Below are 27114 nucleotides of genomic sequence, written 5' to 3' on the forward strand. Positions count from 1 at the left end.
CTCAGCTTTCTAATGTTGTAATTATGTTTCTATGAACCCTAAAGATCGTGGAGAGAGAGAGTGCTATATGCAGCGCATCCGTTTGAATTAGCATGATTGGTCACCGCATTAAGAAGCTTCAAAACAACATTTATTGTTTGAATTTGGTGATAACATTTACATGGTTTACAAGCTGAAAATAAAACTACAATTGTGATGAGCAGGGCGGAGCCGAGCGGCGTCTGGGCAGAGCAAGGCCGGGAAGATAAGTGGTGAATGACTTTCACCTGCATGCCACGCCAGTCTTGCGTTCCAGCAAGGGGTGGCGAGAGTACTTAAGGAGAAGAGACAGCGGCAGACGGGAGAGAGAGACGCGTGAAGCTGTCTGTGTGGGTCTGCATGTCAGAAGTGTGGGTGCTGAAAAGCAGCACATATGTTGAATGTACGGCTGAAAAGTCTTATTGTGGAATGCTAAAAAGTCTTCGACAATAAATGTCTATGTGCTTTGTCAACCGCAGCTTCCTCCTTTCCTTAATTGTTACAATAATTAAACACAAAACAGTCAAACACGTTTTTTGGTGGGGGGAGTCACGTGATGCCATGCGAGGTTCAGATGTTTGAACGGCAAGCTCTGCGCACTTTGCTAGTTTTGATACTTTTAATGATATAAACTGGCGAGATATGATACACCCTGATCCATAACTGTTCTAGGAAGACAACATGTTATAGAATTCAAAATCCTCAGGCTCTGGAGACATTAAAAGACACTTACGTGCTTAAGCTGACGCCCCTCTGGAGGCCTCCGACCAGGGAGTCAATATGGCCGGAGAGGTGAAAGAGATTCGGCGTGAATTGCTGAATGTGTCAGCAATGCTGACGAAGGTCATTGCTGACTTAGAGGATCTTGCTGCAATACATCGATCGATCACTGCCATGGAGACTAATTTCACTGAGATGGTTACAAGAGTGGCATATGTCGATAAACAGACCGATTATCTGGAGTCATCGGAGAGGGAATTAATGTGTCTGGGAAAAGTTGGGGGATATGGAAAATCGTAGTCGGCGGAACAACATCTGAATTGTTGGAATTCCTGAGCGAGCAGAGGGTCAGAATTTGGTGGAATTTCTGGACGGGCTCTTTCCAAGTCTGCTCGACATAATAGACCATAAGCTGGAAATCGAGCAAACTCAGAGTTCCGGCTTGGCGATCTGCTGAGGGAGACAGGCCCTGATCAATTCTGGCCAAATTTTTGAGATCATCCGATAAAGATGAGGAGTAAAGGAAGGTGAGGAGTAAAGGAAGGCTTTCTTGGAAAAACCACAACATTTTCTTGTTCCTAGACTTTGCAAATTCAACAAGAGAGAAGCGTGATCGATTCAAGGAATGCAAGAAACTCTTACATCAACGGAAGATTGCTTTTGCACCAAAAGCATTGTTCCCGGCCAAATTGAGAATAGATGCTAAGGATGGCCGCAAAGCATTTACATGTCCCCAACAAGCACTGTCCTTAAAGTCAATGGAGTAAGTCATTGTGTGAAACTCACTTTGCAGCCGAGTGGGCCTGATTCACTGGACATTCACTTGACCGTCCGAGGAAACTGGGTGCCTTTTTTTGTTTCTTTTTGTGCTGGTTCCGCCTAGTGGCTGGTGTTTGTTTTGTTAGTAACACTCCTTCAGGACAGTGTTGTGGATGAATATGCACATTCTTTGTGCTTATACCTCCTATTGGTTGGAGTTTGTTTTGTGGAGTATTTCTGGCAGGACATTGGAGTGATTGGGTCATCTGTTGCACTCATGTAACAGTCAAATGGGCCGGCTCACTGAACATTTGCTTGAAGTTTTTTGTGCTGGTTCCGCTAGTGGCTGAAGCTTATTTTGTGGAGGAACACACCTTCGGAACAGTTATGTGGATGAATCTGCATGTTCTTTGTGTACTTGCTGTTGTTTATTCTATAGATTTTCTTCTGTTATGTAATTCTGTCTCACAAAATTTGTGTCGAAACACTGGACTTGAGCAATCCGACAACAAAGTTGTTGCAGGGGCTCTTGTAGGTGTACATGGACTGTTTGAGTTTAGAGGGATGGACGCCAGTTGGCGTTGTCGTGCGCGAGGTTAATGCGCATGGTTTTCTTTTTTCTGTTTGTTTGGTTCTGTGGGAAGTTCGGGGTTTGATTGTTGCACTAATGTCGGAATGCGGTCTTTATAATTTTGTTTCTGACACACAATATATGTTTTCTAATATGTAAAAAGTTAATATGAGTGGATTATCTCTCTCCACGTGGAATGTAAATGGGTTAGGGCACCCCATAAAAAGAAGGAAGGTTATTTCTCTTCTTAACCCTCTGGGGTCAACGGACGTGTCCTGTTGGATTTTTTCCGCATAACAGCTGAAACAACTTAAAATACTCACAAAAATGAAGTGAAACTCCAGGAATATTTATCACACAAACATGAAATATGTCTAAAGAAAGTTTAAAATGTCTACTTTTAAATAAAACAATTCAAGTTTAAAACACATATTCTCCTGCAATGTAATCTGTATGAAACAAGGCGATGTACAGTTTCTCCTGGCTCAGCTCATTATCGCTAATGAGATCACACCCACCAGCAGAGCGCGCTATTCATACGGTAATGTGTTGAGGCGATCAATGCAAATGGTAAACGCCCTCAACAGTGCCTTAAAAAGCATCAAGTTCATTCACTTTCCTGCGCGTTTGGAAGATGGCACGCTACACGGGTGAGGAAGCTCTACAGATGGTCCTGGATAGTGACGAAGAGTTCACATTTTCCTCAGAAGAAGAGCGGGACACCGACGATGAATGTTTACATTTTGAAGAGCGATTTAATCCAGCCGAGGATACAATTCTGGATGAGTAAGTCATTTAGTTTTACTTACATTAGTTGACATGCTATTTTATATAAACATATACATATTTTACTAGTTGGACTATTTCCAGACTTGCCAGCCAGGATTCAGAGCACTGACATTTGAAATATGTCATAAGTTTTAGTTACATTTAAATGTTGTTTCAGCTAAAGCAGGTTTTTAAATTGTATGCTGTATGATATAAATATGATATGTAATATGATATACAAATAATATGAATGTTCAGATTATATTTTAACTAGTGTTTATGCTGCCTCATTATCATCAACGAAGCTTGTGCTTGCAAATATCTGTTCGGGTGTAAATGTGTAAAATGTGCTGTAAATATGCCCATATTAGAAAATCAGCATATTAGAATGATTTCTGAAGGAACATGTGACACTGAAGACTGCAGTAATGATGCTGAAAATTCAGCTTTGATCACAGGAATAAATTGCATTTGACAATATATTCAAATAGAAAATAGTTATTTTAAATTGTAATAATATTTCACAATATCACTGTTTTTGCTGTATTTTGGATTAAATAAATGCAGCCTTGGTGAGCAGAAGAGACTTTAAAAACATTTAAAAATCTTACCGATCTATAAACTTTTAAACGGTAGTGTAGGTCTAAAGTTTTTAAGTAAAGTCTTTATGTAAAGAAAATGTGTAGTCAGATAATACATTCAATCATTAAGTCTCCTCACATTCATTCTCTCTCAGGGGAGGGGTCTTTGTCTCCTCAGGAGTGAATCACATCAATATTTATGATCATCCACGCCTCCTCGCGTATAGCCTTTCTAACACTAAAAGTGTCTTACAAAAGTTAAATGACTATATTGTTTTGTATGAATGAGTGATCAGGATGGTTTTCCCATCATTTTATAGCAAAAACTCTAGGCTACAAGATCCAGTTCTCAAAAGCCTTGTGAACAAATGTTTAGTATGTGTTATATGGCCTTATTTCAGTGACTTAAAATTTTTGTTTTTTCAATAACCATGCATAAACATTATTTTCTCAAAAATACAAACATGTACATACATGTTGTTCACATATTATTGTAGCCCAGTTTGTGCTGAATACAGTGTTATCAGACTTTAGCTATTAATATGTTTTTAAGCAACTGGAAAAAGCACAAATGTCAAGGCATGTCAAAACTTCTCCAGGGCCCAAAACACTCTCAGACCCCAGAGGGTTAAACGTAAGAAACATGATATAGTGTTTCTTCAAGAAATGCAACTTTCCCTGCAGAAGCGGAAACATTTGGGAAGATATGGGGTGGGTATGTTTTCTTTAGTGCTGGCTCAAGTATGAACAGGGGAGTCATTACATTGATAAGTAAACATCTACAATTCAAATGTCTCAGAGTAAAGATAAATTAGGAAGAGTCACTATTGTTTTAGCAGAATTTTCAGGGGCAATGGTTGATTTTGGCTAATATTTACGCACCTAACGCTGATGATCAGGGCTTTTTTATATATCTTGAAGGGATGTTGCAAGCCGCTGGCACCCCATATGATATAATACTGTTAGGAGACTTTAATCTATTGATGGATTCAGTCCTGGATCATAGTGAAGCAAAAGTGTATAAGCCCCCTAGAGCAACACTGATGCTCCACAGGATGTGTAAAAATCTTGGTCTTACAGATATTTGGAGACTTTTGAACCCATCTGGTAGGAACTATACATTCTTTTCATGAGCCCATAAGATTTATTCTAGAATTGATTTTTTTATATATATCTAAGTCCCTAATTTCATCTGTTGTTGATTGCTCAATTGGAAACATCTTAGTCTCAGATCATGCCCTGGTGAGTTTAGAGATGTTGCCACATACGGAGAAAAAGAAATCATATAGTTGCTGCTTTAATGTATCCCTTTTGCAAAATCCTGAATTTAAACAAATGTTAAAGGCTGAAATCAATGTTTATATGGAGACAAACTGGTCCTCAGTATCCTCAGTGGGCATGGCTTGGGAGGCACTTAAGGTGGTTCTTAGGGGTCGGATCATACATTATGCCACATTCATCAAAAAATCCAAAGCACAAGAACTCGTGGAGTTGGAAGGGAATATTAAAAGTGCCGAGGCAGAGCTGAAGCACCGAATGTCGTCTGATGGCCTCAGAGAATTGACCCGACTGAAATACAGATATAATACGTTTAGTGAATCTGGCCCCTGGTCCTTGAAAGGTTTATTAACATTAGCAAACTTATGACCTCTACCCTTGATATATTTGGAGCCTCTCTCTTTTATACCAATTAAACAAAAATATAGTAGTAATATAAATATAAAGTAATTTTTAACATGCTTGGGAATTCACAAACAAAATCTTCTGAACATACCAGAAAACACATTTGCTTAAAAAACTACAGCAAATTATTTGGGAAGACGATGATACTGTTAATAACCCAACACACAGTAGCAATAATTGTTAATCATGCTTAAAAGAATTTAAACAAATTTGTCAGAGCAGATTAATGAGAAAAGGGAAGAGAAATAACAGCAGCTGTGGTGAGTGAAAGCCCAGCACTATTAGTGGTCCATATAGGATAATTCAGACCTACCATCCTCGTTGGTACGGATACGCACAGCTGCACTCTCTGGGCCAGGGCCCACATCGGTGTGCGCTCTCACCCACACCTGATACTCTGTCCACTTCTCCAGTCCCTCCAGTAAATAGCTGGAGGCATCCGCTCCGATGTCTGTCACCTCATGGCGCTCGGAGTCTTCACCATTTACCGCCTGGTAGCTGACTGTGTAGCGCACAATAGCGCCATGGCGACTAGCGGCTGGTGGGGCCACCCAACTCACCTTGATGCTGGTGGAGCTCATACTGTACAGGTGCACGTCTTGAGGAGGGGCAGAGGGGGCTGCAGGTGGGGGCAAGGCAATGGAAGGAGGGCATCAAGCAAAATTAAATAACTCAAGACAAGCTCACTTCTGGACTGAGAAAGGTTGGCATTACTAGTGTTCATTTTTTTAAATTTTTTGTTTTAGTTCTAGTTTTTGTACTTTTAAATTTAGTCAATGAGCATGTATACACCTTAAATGGTTTTCCTTTATCGGGTCATAAAGTCTTAAATAATTTAAGTATAAACCGATCTGCACCCCTTAATATTTGCCCCTTACGCCGATATCGCTCTGTATGTAAACACTTACTGGCATTCTGACCGGTTAATCCAATGAGCACAAGTGTTGTGCGCATGCATATTTACGTTTCGATGTCAAAAGCAGAGAATAATCCAATGATTTCAAATATCATGTAGCTGTGATTTTCTTACGTTGTCTGATTTTTGGAATAAGCTAATTTTTGATAGTCATTATTTCATCCTGTCATCTTCATTCTGTCATGTTACTCTGACTGAAATGGCATATAAGTTTAGTCGAGGGAAATTACAATTTAGTTGATGAAATGGCATATAATTTAAGTTGACACATTTTTGTGTTTTTTTCTCATTATATTCTTTTCAAAAGTATATTTTTATAAAAATTGTTTAATTAGCATCATGTTGCATCTTTTTCACCTCATTTTCATTAAAGTTCAAAAACCCCTTCGTCAATAAATATTTCCATCAGTAATTTTGTTGACAAGCTACTGTATACACTGGGAATAGCAGGATGTCTTACTGCTGATGAAGCTCTGTCGGGTCTCTTTGTCTAATATAAAATTAGAACTATAATCTGATTCCATACCTCCAAGGCAATGTAGGTTTTCAAGTTGAAGTCAACTTTGGTTTTGAAAGCTTATTCAAGCTTGGTTTCAGCATATTGTGGTACTTGTTGTTTTCACTTAGCTTAAGCACTTAGAATTTTATAACATGAAAACTACACTAGTTCTGAACCGATGTATTGCACAGCCCAATCACCCGAAGACTGTGCCTTATGTATGTCACTACACAATCAGTCAGTCTTTCCCATCTCTGATTGAGTGTTGACAAGCAGGGGAAAGGCCATCAGTTTGTGTATTAACTGGCGTTCACACATTCTCAGTCAGCCCACTGGCTGGGAGACAGCAGCCCGCCATGTGTCAGAGTTCCAAATGTCAGTGAGTGTGGCAACTGATGCATCTGAGAGCGTACTCGGCCATCCTGCCTGCACCAAGAGTGTTGCTAGCTTCTTTTGGCAGGCGCGGTGCCTGAGATAAGCACAGCACTAGTACGGCATATTTAATCAAGTCTGCATCCGATGGAACTCAGGTAAGTTAGCAAATTAAATGTTCCTGCCAACATTACACAGTCCAGAGGCATTAAAAATTCACTACAACAACAATTTACAATCAAACAATGAACATAAAGCTACAGGGCATTCATTCATGCAGCTCTATACAATACAAATATATGTGCGCAATAAAAAATTAAAACAACAGATAACTAAAAGAAAATAAGGAGATATGGCGAATTTAAGAGAAAGAAGAATCATGCACTGGGATATTTTAACATGCTTGCATGCCTTTGTTAACAACCAGAGCAGAGAACAGGAGAGGCAGGTTGGTGACATCACACTGCTCTTTGTGCCCACAGCAGAATTGAGCGTGAGACGTCTCTCATCGGGTGGTCCTTAATCTGACAACTGTGGGAGAGTTACTACAAAAGCCTGATGCTGAATTAGGTGAAAAAATAATACTGCAGTTGCAGCTGTACACGTCGACAGATATTCACAATGTAAGATTGTTTTTCGGGGTCCTGACACATAATTTGAAGATCAAAGGGTCTTTTTCATTCCTAGAGGATAGGTGATAGACAAGACTCTATGAGAATGGAAGGCTGTGAGGGAGTAAAGGGTTTGGGGGGTGGTACTCTGCCACTATGATATGACTTTAAATCTCAAGTGATATACAGGTTTCCCACTCCTTTTCTTTTTTAATGACTTTTCCAGTTGTGATAGTTGGGACAGTTTCAAAGTGATTGCACTTAAAAATATAAATTTCTAGCTGATGAAACATTTGAGTTAACTAAAAAAAAAATATATTTATTATGAAAATTTCCATGACTTCTTCAGGCATGAAAATTAAAATTGTAACATTCCCTGATATTTTACATGGATGTACACTTTCTTAGTTGCGAAGATGGGTGCTGATGCATAAATATCCTATGGCTGAGTGATGCGTGTCATGTTGAAAGTTACCGTTTTAAAATTTCACACAACGTGACATAATTTTTTTCATTTGAAGACCAAACCTCATCTCATTTTCTTGACCAGTTTTCACTGCTCTGGTTTTTAACATTGCAGGAATAACAAATCACATTGATCATATTGATTAATTGGCTATAAAACCAAAATAATGATGACAAAGGCACAGGCAGACAACGAACATACCTTTTGCCCTTGTCAATGAACAAGTATTCCCTGGCTTAGAAGTGTAAGATATTTAATGTTGGAGATAGCAGACAAAGGCTTTGAGAAAGGAGGGGGAAAGACAACCTTTGGTTGGCCTATAGAGATGGGTTGGTTTGTCTAGGTTAGTCAATATGATAAAGATAGAAGAGAGTACTCACTGGACTGGGCAGTCCTGGCATAAATGGGCTGTGTGAACACCCCCAGGCCCATTTCCGAGCGCGCCGCCAAGGAGAATTTATACAGAGTGTCTGGCTTCAGGCCTTCCACAGCATAGGAACCGGCTGGGTTGAAGGTGACATGGATCTAAAGAGGAAATATCAAAACTCCTTTCAATCTCAGTGTCCTTCACTCAGCCTTATCTGCATGTTTGTATCATCATACAAACACTTTGGCTAGTTTCCTGCATGACATCTGAACTCAATATGGATGAATTTCCATAAAAAAATTTAAAAAATCAAAAAAATGGCTTATTTCATCAAGTACTGTCAATGAGCACTAATAATATAACAGTATATTCTGTTTTTGAAGCCAACAGCACTAATTCAATAAGCTGACTCCAGACTTATTGCCTGCAGTCATTTCATGAAATGTCAATTTTGGCTATCTTTCATTTGTATCCATGGCCCACAGCAACAGCTGTACACGTTCAATATCTGGTCTGCATGTAATTCTATGTGAAATCAGACAGGAACAAGCGCTGACGTGATACCTTGTTGTCTGAGTCGGCCTCCCAATACAGCAGCTCATATTTAATGATAGGGTCCTGAACGGGCCACAACCAAGTTAGCAGGATCCGTGTATCCAACTCTGCCTCAGCCTCAAAGCTGGATGGCTGAGCAGGGACTTTGAGACAGAGAGTCAAAGAGAAGGGTGTAAATGTTATCAACAGCAGAGGCACTAGTATTTTCAAGGTAGTGATATTGACTGGCATAAATAAAAGCATTGATGTGTTACATCATTTAGTCTAGCATCTACTCTGCTGAACAACCCCCCCCCCCCCCAGTTTGGATCAGCTTAAATTCCAATATGGTCATAACTTCGTTCAGATTAGCAATGTTCATCTGTTACTGGCACATGCTAATTTAGATAGTCATTGGACCAGCTTGACCTGTGCAGCCATGAAAAGTGACTGGGTAAAATGAGTATCGTCACCAGCTGAGCCAGTTTAGCTGATCTAAGCTGTTAGTTTCATTGGGGTAGCCACATTAACAAGCTTAAATTCACCTCCTTGCTGTGTCTTGACCTGCAACACATCAGAAGGGGGTCCGTCCCCAACAGAAGTGAACCCAAGCACGCGTAGACTGTAGGTAATGTCCGTGATTAGGCCTGAGATGGTGGTGAGACGGCTGTCGTCTGTGTTGTGCTTCTGCCATGCACTGAGAGGAGCGTCCAGGTCAGATGTGTAATATATGCGATAGCCTCTGATTTGACCATTAGGTTCCTCTGGAGGTTCCCACTGCACCAACATGGTGCTCGCACTTAGCATACGTGCCTGGACATGCAGTGGTGGAGAGGAAGGCGCCTGCTCGCCCGTCCGTGTCTCGACGGGGTCACTGGGTGGTCCCCGTCCAATGTTATTGACAGCCATGACGCGGAATTCATACTCCGAATAAGGGCTGAGACCACCGATGCTGTAACGTGTGGTGGCAACACCGTCCACCTCCTGAAAATTGGTGTCCGAGGTCTTGGCCCGGTACTGAATAATGTAGTATGACACGGGCTCAGGGTTTCCAGAGTCCCATGTAAGTGTAACACTTGTGGCTGTAGTTTCCGTCACAATTAGGGATGTAGGAGGCTTTGGGAGAGCTGAGGAGTAGACAATAAGGGAGGCAATTAAATGGATAACAGTACTTCTCAAGGTATATCTAGGCTAAGCTGCCTACACAGTGTGTTCCTAAAATAGAAAAGGTGGAGAAAGAGGGGATGGTATGCTGGTGATTCAGAGACAGACCACGCCGCCTCATCATTGTGTCTTTAAGATTTGTGTCTGGACTCTAGATAAATGTCTGTGACATTCTCCGAGTCGATATTGATTGGTGAAGTGCAAAGTGCAATCAATAGAGGCAGCCATGATGACAAAGAAACAAAGTCCGGCAAGGCTCTGCCCTGTCTGGTGGGACTAGCCACACTGATACAGCTCCAGACATCTGTTTTGGGTAAAAACAAGCTAAGAATAATCTAAAGCCTTTCATTTACTCCAAGCCCAGAGAAAACGTGGGAAGTCCCTAAAGCTCACAGTCAACAGAGAGCATGTGTCTGTTTTATTGTTGTGTGTATTTGTCAGATGCACTAAACAGCTGGTCAGAACCTAAGGGTTGCAGTTAGAAAATAACTTTTTCCATTCTCTAAAAAACTGTTTACAGGATATTGAGTAAAATAACAGCATTCAAAGAACCTTTTCTAGTGGGTCAAACATTAGATTAAGACCTATGCAACATAACTGCTAATGTTACCATTTAAGAGTCATGAGCATGGATTTTATAACTGCTTATTACATGGCTTTTTAGAATCCTTAATTCTGATTAGTCAGTTCCGCCATCCAGTGGTCTGATATTTCTGAATAATGACCGCACATCCAAGGAAAAAGTGATATTTCACTGGTCATTTGGGGTTTGCAAGTCATCTTTCCTACTTCTTGTATCACTCTGTGATATCTACAAGTAAGCTTATAAAATAAATTCAACTGTCCATTTAAATGTCAATTTTTTTGGCAAGAAGTATGGTAATAAGCAGGATAATGGCAGTCAATTTCACAGTATAAACACCAACAGAATTCAGCTGTTTCTAGAGACTCTTCTGTCTCATTCTTTTCACATAATAACATAATTTCAAAGCAAATCAGTATTTTATGACAATTTATTTAGTTATTTGGTATGTAAAAGCATTGGGGTCAATGATCACCCTGTTCGGGTTTACTGTGCACTAACAAGCAGCTGACTGCACATTTTCCCTTACTTAAACAAAAAAATATTGATGATATAAGGTTTATAAAATGGTCTGGAGTCAGATTGGGTGTAGATCAGAAGTGGAAAAAGCACTCACTCTGGGATCTTACCTTTGACAGATACTTGTGCAGTTGCCTCAATCAAACCAAGAGATGAGATGGCCACGCAAGTGTAGTTTGTAGACTGCCGGATGTTGGTGAGCTCCAGCACATTGCGTCCAACCGGCATCTCCTCGTCCTTGGTGAGCTCCACCTCACCAGCCATCCATTTGACATACGGCATGGGGGCACCAACTGCCACACAGGTGAGGTTGACGCTGCCCCCTGGCATCACCTCATGATTTGTGGGTGGGATGGAGAAACGGGGTGGTACTCGCCGTACTACCAGAAAAAAGAATGTTGAATGTAAGCTATCATTTGTTATAGATGGTATGGTCAGAGACATTTCACTATTTCACAGGAGTGTATACATTATACAGGGAACTCTACATGGGAAAGAATCTAGTGTGATTACTAGGGCTATGTAAACTAACATGAACAAACTAACATGGTTGAGCTGACAGGTGGGCCGAACCACCACTTTTTCCATTTGTTAAAGCCAGATGCTTAACAACTGGAGGCAGGAAGTCAAAAGTGTATGAGGCTCACATGTATGTGCAGAAAAGGGGAATAAACCAATATGTGTTGGGGGAAGGTGAAGAAGGTATCATAATGGTATTTCTCATAGAGTGAGACATTTACATTCATGCCAAAGGGGAGCTTAATTGAATTGTGGATTTGGAGAAAAACAGGCCAGCTGAGGCATCGCATGATGTGGAGTTCTCTCTGTCAGTTTTATCGCCCAGTGGCACGGAGACCTCAGTCTGTTGTTGCTTGGTCCTGCCTGGATTGAGGAACCTGTCAGAGACTTTGTGGGAGATGTATTGTTCGCAGGGTCCTCTCTTTGTGAGGCTCTGATATGCAGATAAACCTGACATTAAAAGAGGTTCCCATGGAGATGAAAGAAGCCTGCTGACACTGTACAGAGATGGGGAGGAGAGTGTGGAGGTATCAGTGCGGAGGCTGATTGGAATTCAAGTCTGCCTTGACATAAATTGGCTTGACTTACTGCATGAGGCAAAGCTTAAGATGTGTGCGGAAATAATCCACAAGGAGTAGCACAAGAGAAACGTCAACCTTTTCAAAGGTGATTCTGTTTTCAGTGCAAAAACTAGGCTGAATTTTCAGGCTTTTTCGAAAATCACTCTGTTGTGTGGCACTGAGACTGAGCTTAGGAACCAAGCTGGTAGACATCTCTGTGGAATTTAAAGGGATAGTTCAGACAAAAATTAAAACTTTGTCATCATCTACTTACCCTCTTGTCCATCCTGTATGGCTTTCATTGTATGGAAAAAAAATATGCAGTTAAAAAGTAAATGGTGACACATCAACATACTATCTCGCTCCTGTTGTGTACAGTGGCAGAAAGAAATAAAGGTTTAAAATGACTTGAGGGGGAGAAAATTATGATAAAGTTTTTATTTTTTGGTGAACTATTTTCCTTCCCAGGGATCCTAGCTTGAGATGCTTTTCTCTCCTATCCTCCCAAAAATAGGAGTATAAAACACCACAACATGAAACAGACTCTTCCAATTTGTGTTAATGACCCGCTGCCTCATGTCTGTCTATGGTGAAAAGGCATAGGCATTAACTGGTTTTTGCACAGGTCCTCATGAAATTGCATTCCTGAATATGTTCTCTCTCTCTCGTTTATTTTCAGATACACGCACAGCAACCAAGCTTGTTATTCTCCTCATTACGTTCACACTGTAAAGGCAAAACAAAACACTTGACCATTTTTTCCTTTGAATTAGGCAACGTGAAACTACTTCAAGCCCGCTATAGCAATGCAATTATTGTTTCTAAGAAATTTCTTATTTCTAAGAAATACAAATATTCACTTTACTGATTTCCAGTGAAGTCAATGACAGACATGGACATGAACATAACTACCATATTTTTGGTAGTGAGAATTATGAGTGATGATTTATAGGACAAGAATTGTTAATTAAACAGCAGTGTATCACGATCAAAATTAACACTGATTATATTTGTATTATAATGCCTCAGGAAACAGGGTGTATTACATGAGTCTCTATGGTTAAGCCAAATAAATTATACATGCATTATGGGATAAAGAAAGAGGTCACATAATGAGGTAAACTTGACAAACAGTATTTTGACAGTGTTATCTATTATACTTACTTAAGCAAAACATTATATATTTAAACCAAATTGATGAAAATAAGATATACGCTTTAGCATTACTGAAATACAAGATTACAGACCATTGTTTGTGAAGATTAAGGGGTTGTCTAACACAGATTAAGACTACTTTGGACTAAACAGCACTGATAATCGCAAACCAGCACTAAAACCATTTTAGTCCAACACCAAGTGTCAGAGAGAGCAGGTCCTTATGGACAACATTTACAAGACTAGACATGATATGGAATATCAGGCTCATGCAAGTCACCTGACAGAACACATTAAGGTTGAGGGCAGCATAGCAGAGAGAGGGAGTTGCAGAACAGAGGCCACTGATTAAAGAGGGATCCAAGTGTCTGAGCTTTGCAGAAAATGGTGAATAAAAAGAACCAACCTCCTCGATGGTCTAAGAGATGAGGTGAGAGTTTGACCAGGTGACATGATGGAGATGAAATTGAAAGACAGAGACAAATGTGAGACAAGAGAACATGAAAAGACATTTGTGAATATTTTGACAGTGGTTAGAAAAATACAATGGAAATTCAGTCAAACACCCAGACTCAGATTCAATCAATCAAGATATTCACACCATATGAAAATGGTTTATGAGAATCTTACATGATGTATATGGTTTATTTGTATACATATCTCATACTAACTGTAGGTTTCATAGTATGGAAGTGGCCCATTTCATGATATGCAACTTGTAAATGATGAATACGGGACTGTCCAAAATGTATTAACTAATGCTTAAATATAAAATGTAAAAAAAAAATTGTATATGCAATAAATTCTGTTTTGTTCACTTTTAGGGCATTTTAACTATTGTGTTAAATGTTAATGTATACAACCTTAAAAGTGTTACCAGTATTTCAAGAATCTTCGATTTTAATGTATATTCTCCATATGGCACTAGAGATTGTTCCACTGATGGAAACTTAATCTCTAACATAAATGTTCCACTGAAATTAACTCTATGAATACCATGTACAACATGACATTTTTTGACAGATGTCTCTGTATGCATCTGAGCATACATAACTATATCTCCAATGAGGCAGAGTAGGCCATAGAGATCATCTGAAAGAGACCATGGCCATATCCTGACACAGACTGACATATGAAACATGAGAATGTCAGTTAAAAGCTGGTTCAGAATACCAATGCAATACAATGCTAGGATATAACACTATTTGAGTGACTTGCATTATTGATATTACAAATAAACTGATGCTCAGCCATCACAATACCCTCCTCAAATGTTGAACAAAGGTAAAATGACCCACACACGCACACATACACACAAGATATGGTAAAAAAGACAAGTGGGAATTAAGTGTTCACCCACTTCACTCCACTTGATATGTTTTCAGTTTTAGGAGAAGAGGAAGCAAAGCAGACAGTGGTTGACATTTTTCCATTGTGGAATAAGCGCCTGATAATAAGCATTCACATATACAGCCAGTATACATAACTCTGATTCTCCCTGTTGATAAAGCCCTCTGTCAGACAGACAGACTTAATGGAGAAAGAGAGAGAGAATCATAGAGCATTTAGACAGCTCCCTTAAAACCGCTGAGGCCCAGGGAAAAAGGAAGCAGCTATTGAAAATATAGATCCACGGACAGTTGACCTCTATCATCAACAAGGCATTTCTGTCCACAGAACTGCCGCTCACTAGATGTTTTTTGTTTTGTTTTTGGCACCATTCGGAATAAATTCTAGAGACTGTTGTGTGTGAAAATCCCAGGAGATCAGCAGTTACAGAAATACTCAAACCAGTCCATCTGGCACCAACACATATATATATATATATATATATATATATATATATATATATATATATATATGTATGTATATATATATATGTATGTATATATATATATGTATGTATATATATATATATATATATATATATATATATATATATATATATATATATATATATATATATATATACACACACATACACACACACACACACACACACACACACACACCGATCAGACGCAACATTAAAACCAACTGCCTAATATTGGATAAGTCCCCCTCGTGCTGCCAAAACAGCTCTGACCAATCGAGGCATGGACTCCACAAGACCTCTGAAGGTGCCCTGTGGTATCTGGCACCAAGACGTTAGCAGTAGATCCTTTTGGTTCTGTAAGTTGCGAGGTGGGGACTCCATGGATTGGACTTGTTGGTCCAGCACATCCCATAGATGCTAAATCGGACTGAGATCTGGGGAATTTGAGGCCACAGCCATCATGGAATACCGTTGCAATGTAGGGGTGTACGTGGTCTGCAACACTCTTTCGGTAGGTGGTACGTGTCAAAGTAACATCCACATGAATGCCAGGACTCAAGGTTTCAGTAGCTCTTCTGTGGGATCAGACCTTCGCTCCCCACGTGCATCAATGAGCCTTGGGCGCCCATGGCCCTGTTGCCAGTTCACCTGTTGTCCTTCCTTGGACTGCTTTTGGTAGGTACAAACCACTGCATACCGGGAACACCCCACAAGACCTGCCGTTTTAGAGATGCTCTGACCCAATTGTCTAGCCATCACAATTTGGCCCTTGTCAAAGTCGCTCAGATCCTTACGCTTGTCCATTTGAAATTCAAGAACTGACTGTTCACTTGCTGCCTAATATATTCCACCATACCACTGTAACAAGATAATAAATGTTATTCACTTCACCTGTCAACTGTTTTAATGTTGTGGCTGATACATATATATATATATATACACACACACACACACACACACACACACACACACACACACACACACACACACACACACACACACTGAGAATAATGAGAATTACAAATAAACTCAAGTCAAACGTCCTTACAAAAAATCTAAACTAGCTGCAAACTTGCCGCCAATTAGCAGCAAGTTGCCGCTCGTTATTTTCACAAGCAAATGAGCTTTTGATTCACTGCAAATGTCTGCCAGACTGCATTGGCTGCGCTCTTCGCCGGTAGTAGTGAACCTCTGGCAAACCTTTGGCAACAATGGACAATTTGCCGCAAGTTTGCCGCAAAGCTCATTTGCATGTGAAAATTATCAATGGGAAATTTGTGGCAAATTTACCATGAACTCTCGATTTTCGTAAGGGTGGCCACATAATTTTTTAATATAAAGAAAAGTTCCAGGTTCAATACAAGTTAAGCTTAGGCTAGGTCCACATTAATCCATTTACATTTGAAAACAGCATTTGGTAACACTTTATAATAATGGTCTGTCATTAATAGGTAATTATTGCTGGACAAATGAGTAGTACTACATTAACACTTTAGTTACTACTGTTAACTAATATGGAAACATGATTAAACAATCAGTAAGGAATAGCGAACTGATGACTGAGGTAGTTCACTGTTAAGTAATCAATAATTACTGAATTACTCATTGAGAACTATTAACTAACTATGGCTAATTTAACATGATTACTGTGAGATACATTCCGGGAGCTGTAAACAAGGAATCAGACAAAATTATTTTTTGTGGTAATCAACATTATGCCAAAACTGCTATCAACTAAGCTTAATTTGTATAAAACCTGGAACATTCCATTAATTGTCATTAAAATAATGTCACAATGTAAATTATCTTCATAGTCCTAAACATAGACTTCATTGTCTTTCTGCAAGATTTCATTTATTCTTTTTTTCCCTTTTATTTTAGGGTGAAATGTGACTCGAACATGTTTTCATGAGATTCATCCCTTTATTGACTTTGATGCAACATGTTTAATTGCAAGTCATGGCAACCTCTTGTGGTTGTCTTAAGATGACGTTTGCAGTTTAATCCCATTGTATTGAATATTTCTGGTTGTTTGTTTGACAGTACACATGAAAAGGCTTATTTTTCACCTCTTGCGTGACAATTACTGGGTGGCACTGTAACGTCACTAGCCAGAGGCCATATGGCAGCCTGCCAAAAGCTCCCTGTTATTACCTGCATGGAAAGAGCTGAAGGGGTTGACACTCATAACAACAGTACTCCCAGAGTTCTGTTTCATAGATAATGTCTGAACACCATTATACCTGTAAATCCACATATTAAAACCGTATTTAATACTGCAGGTGTTCTTTGTAGCACTAACCTTTGGTTAACCCCTGGTTGTTTTTGCACTCTCATCACAAAAAGTTTTATAAATATGCATGTTTACCGGAACTTCAGTTGCTATGAAAGCAAAACAAAGTAGGTAATGTCTTTTTTCCGGTACATTTTCCGGTGAAAAATAAATTGGACAACAATGTTTTCGTTTACTTAAGCTCCACCCCAAGAGCAACTTCAATTCCGATTTGAAATGTCATATATGGTTCAACACATGGAGAAGACAAAACAAAATTGCAACATGGTCAAAACAAAGGTGTGAAGCATTGTTGAGGAAGTTGTTTTTATAGGGGTGGAAACTGGAGAGTGTGTCTTACTTCGCACGTAGAGATTGGCCGGGGCGGAGTACCGTGTCCCAGCGCTGTTCGTAGCCACACATTCATACTTGCCCTGGTCCGATTCATCGCTGTTCTCAATCTGCAGAGCACCTGAAGAAAGAACAGGGGAAAAAGTCATATCTTTTGCATATCTTGGCTATATATTTCCCCACAAACCATACATTTTCACCACAAACAATCAGTAAACACTCAAACACTTGTCAGACCTGTTCCACTGTGTATATAGTTTATTGGCCAAAAATGCTGCATAAGACATATGCATTAAGCTGATTTTGCAGGTTGAGTGCATCTACAACTCAACATATTTACCTTTCTGTCATTGGAAAAAGCTGGTGAGACATTAATGTCTTTGATTCAGGGCCATTTACGGAAAAGAGCATGCCACTATTACTGCCATGGTATATTTATAAACAACAAAACGGCAATGCTGTTCAAAACTATGCAGCCTCTCTGATAAATCCTGGTTGCTATAGATAAAAAAAATTGCTTCACAAGGTCATTGAAGTATACATTGATCAGCCACAACATTAAAACCACCTGCCTAAAATTGTGTAGGTCCCCCTCCTGCTGCCAAAACAGCGCCAACCCGCTATTCTTCTCACCAAAATTGTACAGAGCGGTTATCTGAATTTCTGTAAACTCTGTCAGTTCGAGCCAGTCTGGCCTTTCTCTGTTGACCTCTCTCATTAACAAGGCATTTCCGTCCACAGAACTGTGACTCACTGGAAGATTTTTGTTTTTAGCACCATTCGGAGTAAATTCTAGAGACAGTTGTCGTGAAAATCCCAGGAGATCAGCAATTACAGAAATACTCAAATCAGCCCATCTGGCACCAACAATCATGCCACGGTCTAAATCACTGAGATCAAAAATTTTTTCCCCATTCTGGTGGTTGATGTGAACATTAACTAAAGATCCTGACCTTATTTTATGCACTACACTGCTGAAACACAATTGGCTGATTATATGATCGCATGGATGATTGTTGGCGCCAGACGGGCTGGTTTGAGTATTTCTGTAACTGCTGATCTCCTGGGATTTTCACACACAACAGTCTCTAGAATTTACTTCGAATAGTGGCAAAAACAAAAAAATATCCAGCGAGTGGCTGTTCTGTGGATGGAAACACCTTGTTGATGAGAGAGGACAACAGAGAATGGCCAGACTGATTTGAACTGACTATACAATTGTGGTAAGAAGAATATCATCTCAGAATGCTATTCTGTTTTGGCGGCACGAGGGGTACCTACACAATATTAGGCAGGTGGTTTTAATGGTGTACCACCATTGCATTGGTTATCACCTGCCTGCTATCCCTGGCTGCTTCCCAACATGCCAGCGCTGCGGGGAAGAAATAACATGCACCACTAACCTTGCCCAATCTCCAAGTTCAAAGAAACTGATTGGTGGTGTTTCCTAATCTGACAAGCAGCAAATTACAAATCACTTCGGAGATTGCTCAGCACTGATTGCCATGACCCCTCACTCCTGACAACACATCTGACTGATAGGACCATATTATAATAGTAAAGGGACTAAAATATAAAAAAATAAACAAACAAATTTAGTCTAAATGCGAGGAGGAATGTGGAAATCACCACTTTCATCCACTGCATTGTTATCATTTAATATTTATATTTATATATATATATATATATATATATATATATATATATATATATATATATATATATATATATATATATATATCAAATTATATATGAAGTACACTTTAAAAACATTAACAGCCAGTCTTAGCTGGTCTGTTTGCTGGTTTTGGGCAGACTGGGAGCCCAGCTGACCGACCTACTAAAGCACCACTTAAACTGGCTCTTTTAACAGGTTTGGCAATTTCAAGTGGAAATAAAGTATGCCATGGAGACACCGTGCATTTTTTATAAATGTCACAAAATACACTCTGACAAATTGAATGTCTTGATGAGGACATAAAATTGTATGAAGTGGATACATGCCTCTCATCGATAAAGGAGATAAGACAACACAACATGTGTGACTATGAGTTGGGCAAGATGAGTTTATTTGCAAATTACCTCAAAGCAGAAGGACCTGTTTTTCAGTCAGTAATGTTTTCAGTACCTCTCACCAGAGGTCACATTCTCACTCAAAACTGCTGCTCTGAGATTCTTTGCAAACACAAAGACCTGCTTTTGTGAGCAAATGGAATTCAACATCACACCCACGAACATTCAGAATTCAACCAGTAAAATCAGCAACCACTCAGGAACATATGGCCTTGTCAGCCTTTTTCTCCCCTAGCGAGCCAGACATACTTCCTGACTCATAAAATTGAGGTGAGCAGGTATACTCTTACAGTCAGCAGTAACAAACAGGCCTTTGTTATTAGCAGTAGAGTTTTCCTCTACTTCACTATCTTTTTATTTGTCTTTTCAAACTCGTTTTACAGACTAACTGCATGACAGGGGCCCCAGATATCTGAGATTCTCAACCATGCGACTGAAATAAGGAAATGTCGAGCACTTGCCTCTAGCAACCATTTTTGTGAAATCCGTGTTTCATTCAGAATTGACAGAGTGGCTGAGTGAGCGATGGAACTCACCATCTTAACAATCACAGGGCCTCACCCTCATGTGTGTGTGTGTGTATATATATATATATATATATATATATATATATATATATATACAGTTGTGCTCAAAAGTTTGCATACCCTGGCAGAAATTATGAAATTTTGGCATTGATTTTGAAAATATGACTGATCATGCAAAAAAAATAAATAAATGTCTTTTATTTAAGGATAGTGATCATATGAAGCCATTTATTATCACATAGTTGTTTGGCTCCTTTTTAAATCATAATGATAACAGAAATCACCCAAATGGCCCTGATCAAAAGTTTACATACCCTTGAATGTTTGGCCTTGTTACAGACACACAAGGTGACACACACAGGTTTAAATGGCAATTAAAGGTTAAATTCCCACACCTGTGTCTTTTTAAATTGCAATTAGTGTCTGTGTATAAATAGTCAATGAGTTTGTTAGCTCTCACATGGACGCACTGAGCAGGCTAGATACTGAGCCATGGGGAGCAGAAAAGAACTGTCAAAAGACCTGCGTAACAAGGTAATGGAAATTTATAAAGATGGAAAAGGATATAAAAAGATATCCAAAGCCTTGAAAATGCCAGTCAGTACTGTTCAATCACTTATTAAGAAGTGGAAAATTCGGGAATCTCTTGATACCAAGCCAAGGTCAGGTAGACCAAGAAAGATTTCAGCCACAGCTGCCAGAAGAATTGTTCGGGATACAAAGAAAAACCCACAGGTAACCTCAAGAGAAATGCAGACTGCTCTGGAAAAAGACGGTGTGGTTGTTTCAAGGAGCACAATACGACGATACTTGAACAACAATGAGCTGCATAGTTGAGTTGCCAGAAAGAAGCCAATGCCACAAAAAGGCCCGGTTACAATATGCCCGACAACACCTTGATATGCCTTCTGCTTCTGGCACACTGTAATTTGGAGTGACGAGACCAAAATAGAGCTTTATGGTCACAACCATAAGCACTATGTTTGGAGAGGGGCAACAAGTATTGTGCTTGCTATCTGAGAATGTTGAATACAGTATTAAATATTTTTAAATATCCTTAAAACAAGATACATTTACTTGAGAAGAAACAGATAAGATATTTAGACTTGCTTTCAGAGAATGTATCTTGAATATAAGTATATTTTGTCTTTACTGCACTGGCAGAAGTATGAATAAGTGAAAAAATACACTTATAAAACAAAGTGCACTTACGTTCAAGATATATTCTCTGAAATCAAGTCAAAATATCTTATATGTTGTTTCTCAAGTAAATGTATCCTGTTTTAAGAATTTATAGATAACAATAGGATTTTTTTGCAGTTATTTTGTTACTGAATTAAACTTAACAAAAAAGTATTTTTTCCCTTTAATTCAGTGAATGTCATTTAGAGGTATTTTTAAAAGGTGATTTTGTCCTCTTTATTGTTACTAGGCATGTTTAATAAAACCTTTTAACATGAGGCACAAGCTGAATATTTGGTTAAGTGCTAATAATTAATTGCTGCAATAATTGCCCGAATAGTCAAATAATCGTTCTAATAATCGTTAGATTAGTCGATTATCAAAATCGTTAGATTAGTCGATTATCAAAATAAATGTTTCTCATTAGCTTCTCATTTCTTAAACAACCATGTTGGAAGACGTATCCCATAGTCATGGAAAAGATGTTACTGTGTTTCAGAAGGGGCAAATTATTGGTCTGCATCAAGCAAAGAAAACAACAAAGGAGATTTCTGAAATCACTGGAATTGGGTTAAGAACTGTCCAACACATTATTAAAACCTGGAAGGATAGTGGTGAACCGTCAGCTTCGCGGAAGAAATGTGGTTGGAAAAAAATCCTGAATGATTGTTATGGGAGATCACTAAAACGCTTGAAGTCACATCGTAAAAAATCGATAGTAGAACTCACGGCTATGTTACAATGCAATGAGAACTTATAGGATTGGGACTAAACAGCTGTGTGGCCACAAGAAAGCCACTTGTTAATGAGGCTATCAGAAAAAACAACTTCAATTTGCTAGGGAGCATAAAGATTGGACTTTGGAGCAATGGAAAAAGGTCATGTGGTCTGATGAGTCCAGATTTACTCTATTCCAAAGCGATGGGTGCATCAGGGTAAGAAGGGAAGCACATGAAGTGATGCACCCATCATGCATACTACACAATTTACAAGCCTCTTGAGGTAGTGTTATGATCTGGGGATGCTTCAATTGGTCAGGTCTAGGCTCAGCAATGTTCTGCGGCAATAAAATGAATTCAGCTGACTACCTGAATGTACTGAATGACCAGGTTATCCCATCAATTAATTTTTTCTTCCCTGATGGCATGGGCATATTCCAGGACGACAATGCCAAGATTCATTGGGCTCAAATTGTGAAAGAGTGGTTCAGGGAGCATGAGGAATCATTTTCACACATGAATTGGCCACCACAGTGTCCTGACCTTAAACCCATTGAAAGTCTTTGGGATGTGCTGGAGAAGACTTTTCGGAGTGGTTCGACTCTCCCATCATCAATACAAGATCTCGGCCAAAAATGAATGCAACTCTGGATGGAAATAAATGTTGTGACATTGCATAAGGTTGTTGAAACAATGCCATGACGAATGCGCACTGTAATCAAAGCGATTTTTTTTTTTTTTGGCTAGGCAGTTCATTATATATAGCCTATAAATTAGGGGTAACCTAATTGTAATTTTCTCACAGTTTGATTTTAATTTTTCAAAGAGCCACTTTATACCACATTCATTGCAATATAGTAAACATATTTGATCAGTTCTGTTGTCACTGCCAAAGACACAGACTCTCGATGTGCCCGAATATCCAAACTTCCCTACTATATAGTATGCTAAAAACAGTATGCTAATGGAGCAGTATGTCCGACTGATCAGTATTCATAAAACAGTAAGCGAGAAATACTTGGATTATCTACTATTTCCAGCAAGATTCTGAAGTGCGGATCGACTGGACACTTTACTATACCATAATGGCTAAGGAGCTGAGGAAAAGTCACGTTCAAAACGCTGAAGTTGTGCTTAAATGGTGCTTGTTTAACCAAATCAGAGTAGATTATTTTTGCGGTTGTTGTTATAACATCATATATTTGAGTCATGGGTCAATACCCATGTTTTCGGAAGAAGTATGTACAGAATCTATTCATAGTACTCGCACGCATACCTAAAGAACATACTGTTTTACTGGCCGAGAAATGCGCCCTTCATCAGTACAGCACATACTCACATATACCAGAGACGCATTCGAAAACAAGTGAATACTCCAAAACTGCTCCAGTAAGAATTAATTAAGATTTGTTCACCGTCTTTAGTGTTTTGTGGTGAAGTAACGCTTATCACTAATAAGCATTTGCATGAAACCGTCTCAACACTGTTATTGCAGGATCATTTTTATCATGTTATCATGACGAGCACAAAACTCCATTGAGGTATTGAAATGGGTTTGACACAGATTTGCGCTGTGATGAGTGACTCTCAAGTGAGATTGAGAGCGCAAATGTTTGAGTGACAGACCGCACATTATGTTTCTATGAACGTGCTCTGACTGACCGCCGCTCTCTTGTAACATCAGCTATGCAGATATTCTTTGTTGTTTATTTCATTTGTTACAACCTTTTTGCAGTTTAGCTATGTCCTGTGATTCAGAAATACACAGAACTAGCATAAATACTCCTGAAAATGGAACCCTCACAATTTATACACATTTAAGCAATTAAAAAATATATTTTTGATGATGAAATCAAAAATATGGCTAGATCGTGGGCCGTGTGTTGAGTAGCGCTGCTCCGGAGACTCTAAAGATGGCCTTCGGCCTGAAATCCAACTTTTATAAGCCTGAGGTATAAGTTTTAGAATAAATCCACAACAAAAATGCTTGCCTCAATAACTTGAATAAGTCTAATTCGTTTAAGTCTAGCCTCTTTAAAGAAATAGTACACATAATAATGTCAATATTTACTCACCCTCATGTTATTCTAAACCTATATGCTGTTATTTTTTCTGTGGAACAAAAAAGATGAAAAAAATCACAACGTAGCTCTTGCCATACCATGACAGTTCATAATGACAATGGCTGTCAATCTTCAAAAAGGACAAAAAAGTCTAAAACCACACATTGGGTTTGTGTGAGGAACCACCCTCAATTTAAATTGATATCCACTGATAATCTTGCCCTCCCCCAAAACTTTGAATCAAGCTTATGTCTAGAATTTAAAAAAAAATAATTTGCATTCGGTTACTAGACATGCGAGAAACAATGCCGTTTAGGTGGTGACAAGCTACTGTATGGCTTTAGAAGACTTTGAATATAGTGCACAAGTCGTATGGGCTAATTGTATTGTTTTTTTGTTTTTTTTTATGCTGTTGTTTGGCAAGAACTCCATAATGATTCCTCAAAAATGTCTATGTTGGTGTTCAACTGAAAACATAACAGAGTACGGGTTGGAACAACATGAGTGTGGGTAAATGATGAAAGAATTGTCATTTTTGGGAGAACTATTCCTTTAAAATCTTGATAAGTGAACAAACTCCAAGGAAAAACATTTTTTAGTAATAAATATTTTTGTAGTAAAAATGTTTCCCTCATGATATAAACATCAGAGCACAGACAGGTTGAGTGCTGGAACAAAGGTTATGTATGTACTGAACAAGCAAGATGACAGCGGTGGTGATGAGACAATGGAGGAGACGTGTACAGAAACACATTCCAGCTGTCTTACCTCGTATCGGTGAACCCCCTAAGTGAAGTAAATTGAATGCAAAAAAGATTGAAGAAGTGTTAGTAGAAGAGAGAGATAGACATAAGGATAACAATAGGGAGGGAATCAAATGAAAGCTTAATTAAACAGAAAGGAATAAAGTTGAGCTTGACTAGCACTCTCCAAGTATTAGTTGAATATAGGCTGTCTGCTGCAAAATATTTCACTTGGAGAGAATATCCGAGGGCAAATTTTCTTTGTGGTATATTGAGCAAGTTCAGGTGCCTGCCAAACTTGACACTTTAAGGAATATTTGAAGAGCTTAGGAGACAATGTGTATTTATTCAAAGTTATTTCAGTCACAGTATTATACAGAAGGGCACAGACTATGGAGGTTAAGGCGATAGAATTGAAGTGTGAGGGTAGCAGAAACAGCCAGCAGCATTTCAGTGAAGGAAAGTCAACGTGAAATGGAATTGACAACTAAGACTTGATTTTATCGCAAAAAGTGGCCATGGAGTCAAACCCAAATGTGAGTTTACTGTCTATTGAGGAAGTACATTAGTTCCCCAGGAATATTTAATTGAGCCTCTACCTGAACTTTTTTTTAAATGATTGTTATTCGCTATCATTGCAGAATCCTTTATTATTTTAATGCTACCCGGCATTAAATTAGTGCATTAACTTTTGCCAAGATTTTAAAAAGACTGCATTCATATTTCTTTTATTATTATTTTTTTTTTTTTTACATTTTATTTAACAGCTAAACAAAATGTATCTGTTTAGCTGTTGGTTAACATTAACCAGCAGAGTCATTTTAGAGGTGGAGCACATTATTCAATTTTGATGAAAGTTGACAAAGACACACTTTTTTTTCCTTTGGAATAAAGTGCACTGATGAGTCATTCACAATAAGACCAGGAACATTTAATTAGAAAATAAAGAGTCAATTTTGATTTCATGTTGACTTAAAAATCAGTCAGAATCACAAGGTAATGATACTTTGCAATCACCTATCACTACGTCAAAACACTTGCATATCATAAGTTATACACATACAGCAGACAAACTAAACTAAAAAACAAAATTGGAAAAAAAGACTTCTTTATTGTCATAATTTTATATTCAATACCAGCCATACAGCCTTACGCCTTATGCCATTGTGGGATCTTAGAGGAAACAATAGGGGGTGCTTTAATGTTTGGTGAAATGGTGCATTTTGTTCAATTGTCTTTGCATATCTAAGACATTCCACAAAATGACTAAGACAAAGGCCATATTTGAGGATTCAAAGTGGAAACAGAATTCATCCAAAGACTCATTTTCAAAAGTGTTGACTGTGTCTATAAAAGTGAGTTTAGATGCTGATGGTAGAAACTAATGTGAAACTGAGCTGTTATATGGAGTTGCTCTCTAAATAAAGTGGATTTAGTGGAAAGGGATAAACTCTGAGTCAGTCAGGAGCCATTAATCCAGCCTGGGCAAAGTCCAGCTCATCCGTCTGATCCTGGGTCAGACCTGAGCTGTCAATCCATTAGGAGGGTCTACAATGTAAATAGAGCAGCCAATTGTTCCATTCTGGTCTTTTCCCATTTTTTAGAAGGGTGCCTACAATTTCCCAGGCCATTTTCATGTGTTTATGCAGTTTATGACTTGTTTGACGTTATGGCCATGTCAACAGTTTTCTCTTCTCATGGCAAGCAAAGACAACAGTTAAGGCATTCACTAAACTGATAGTAGTAAAACATTCATTGAACATAAGAGGTAGCGAACAGAATTGCACTTACACAGACGTGATGCGATTAAGTGACAATCTCTTCCATGTAAATCAGAATTTTTTTTAATTCTAAACAGTTACAATTGGTTTAAAATTCTGTGTGGTTGCAATGGGTAGCCCCACTCACAGTGCAATTTCATTGGTGCACATAACTGTACTTTCAACATTAAATATCTTCTGACTGGCTATGATTATCACGTCGCGCAGCAGTTTTGTGTTCAG

The 27114-nt window shown here is 38.8% G+C and overlaps 1 protein-coding gene across 6 annotated transcripts in view; it reads right to left on the minus strand.

Annotated features, from left to right (window-relative positions):
- Positions 1–27114, minus strand: part of LOC127442429 (receptor-type tyrosine-protein phosphatase F) — a 301235-nt gene that overhangs the window by 103346 nt on the left and 170775 nt on the right. For 2 of the 6 annotated variants that reach the window (XM_051700458.1, XM_051700457.1), the window contains exons 6-12: positions 25137–25154; positions 17815–17925; positions 11242–11511; positions 9411–9992; positions 8896–9029; positions 8345–8489; positions 5414–5719 (exon numbers count right to left, since the gene is read on the minus strand). In XM_051700458.1, the coding sequence (XP_051556418.1) occupies positions 5414–5719; positions 8345–8489; positions 8896–9029; positions 9411–9992; positions 11242–11511; positions 17815–17925; positions 25137–25154 (1566 nt within the window). The remainder of the gene's footprint in view (positions 1–5413; positions 5720–8344; positions 8490–8895; positions 9030–9410; positions 9993–11241; positions 11512–17814; positions 17926–25136; positions 25155–27114) is intronic. The other 4 variants (XM_051700460.1, XM_051700459.1, XM_051700461.1 and 1 more) reach the window with 2 other exon arrangements.

This window comes from Myxocyprinus asiaticus, chromosome 6 (genome assembly GCF_019703515.2).
Source record: "Myxocyprinus asiaticus isolate MX2 ecotype Aquarium Trade chromosome 6, UBuf_Myxa_2, whole genome shotgun sequence".
NCBI lineage: Eukaryota > Metazoa > Chordata > Actinopteri > Cypriniformes > Catostomidae > Myxocyprinus > Myxocyprinus asiaticus.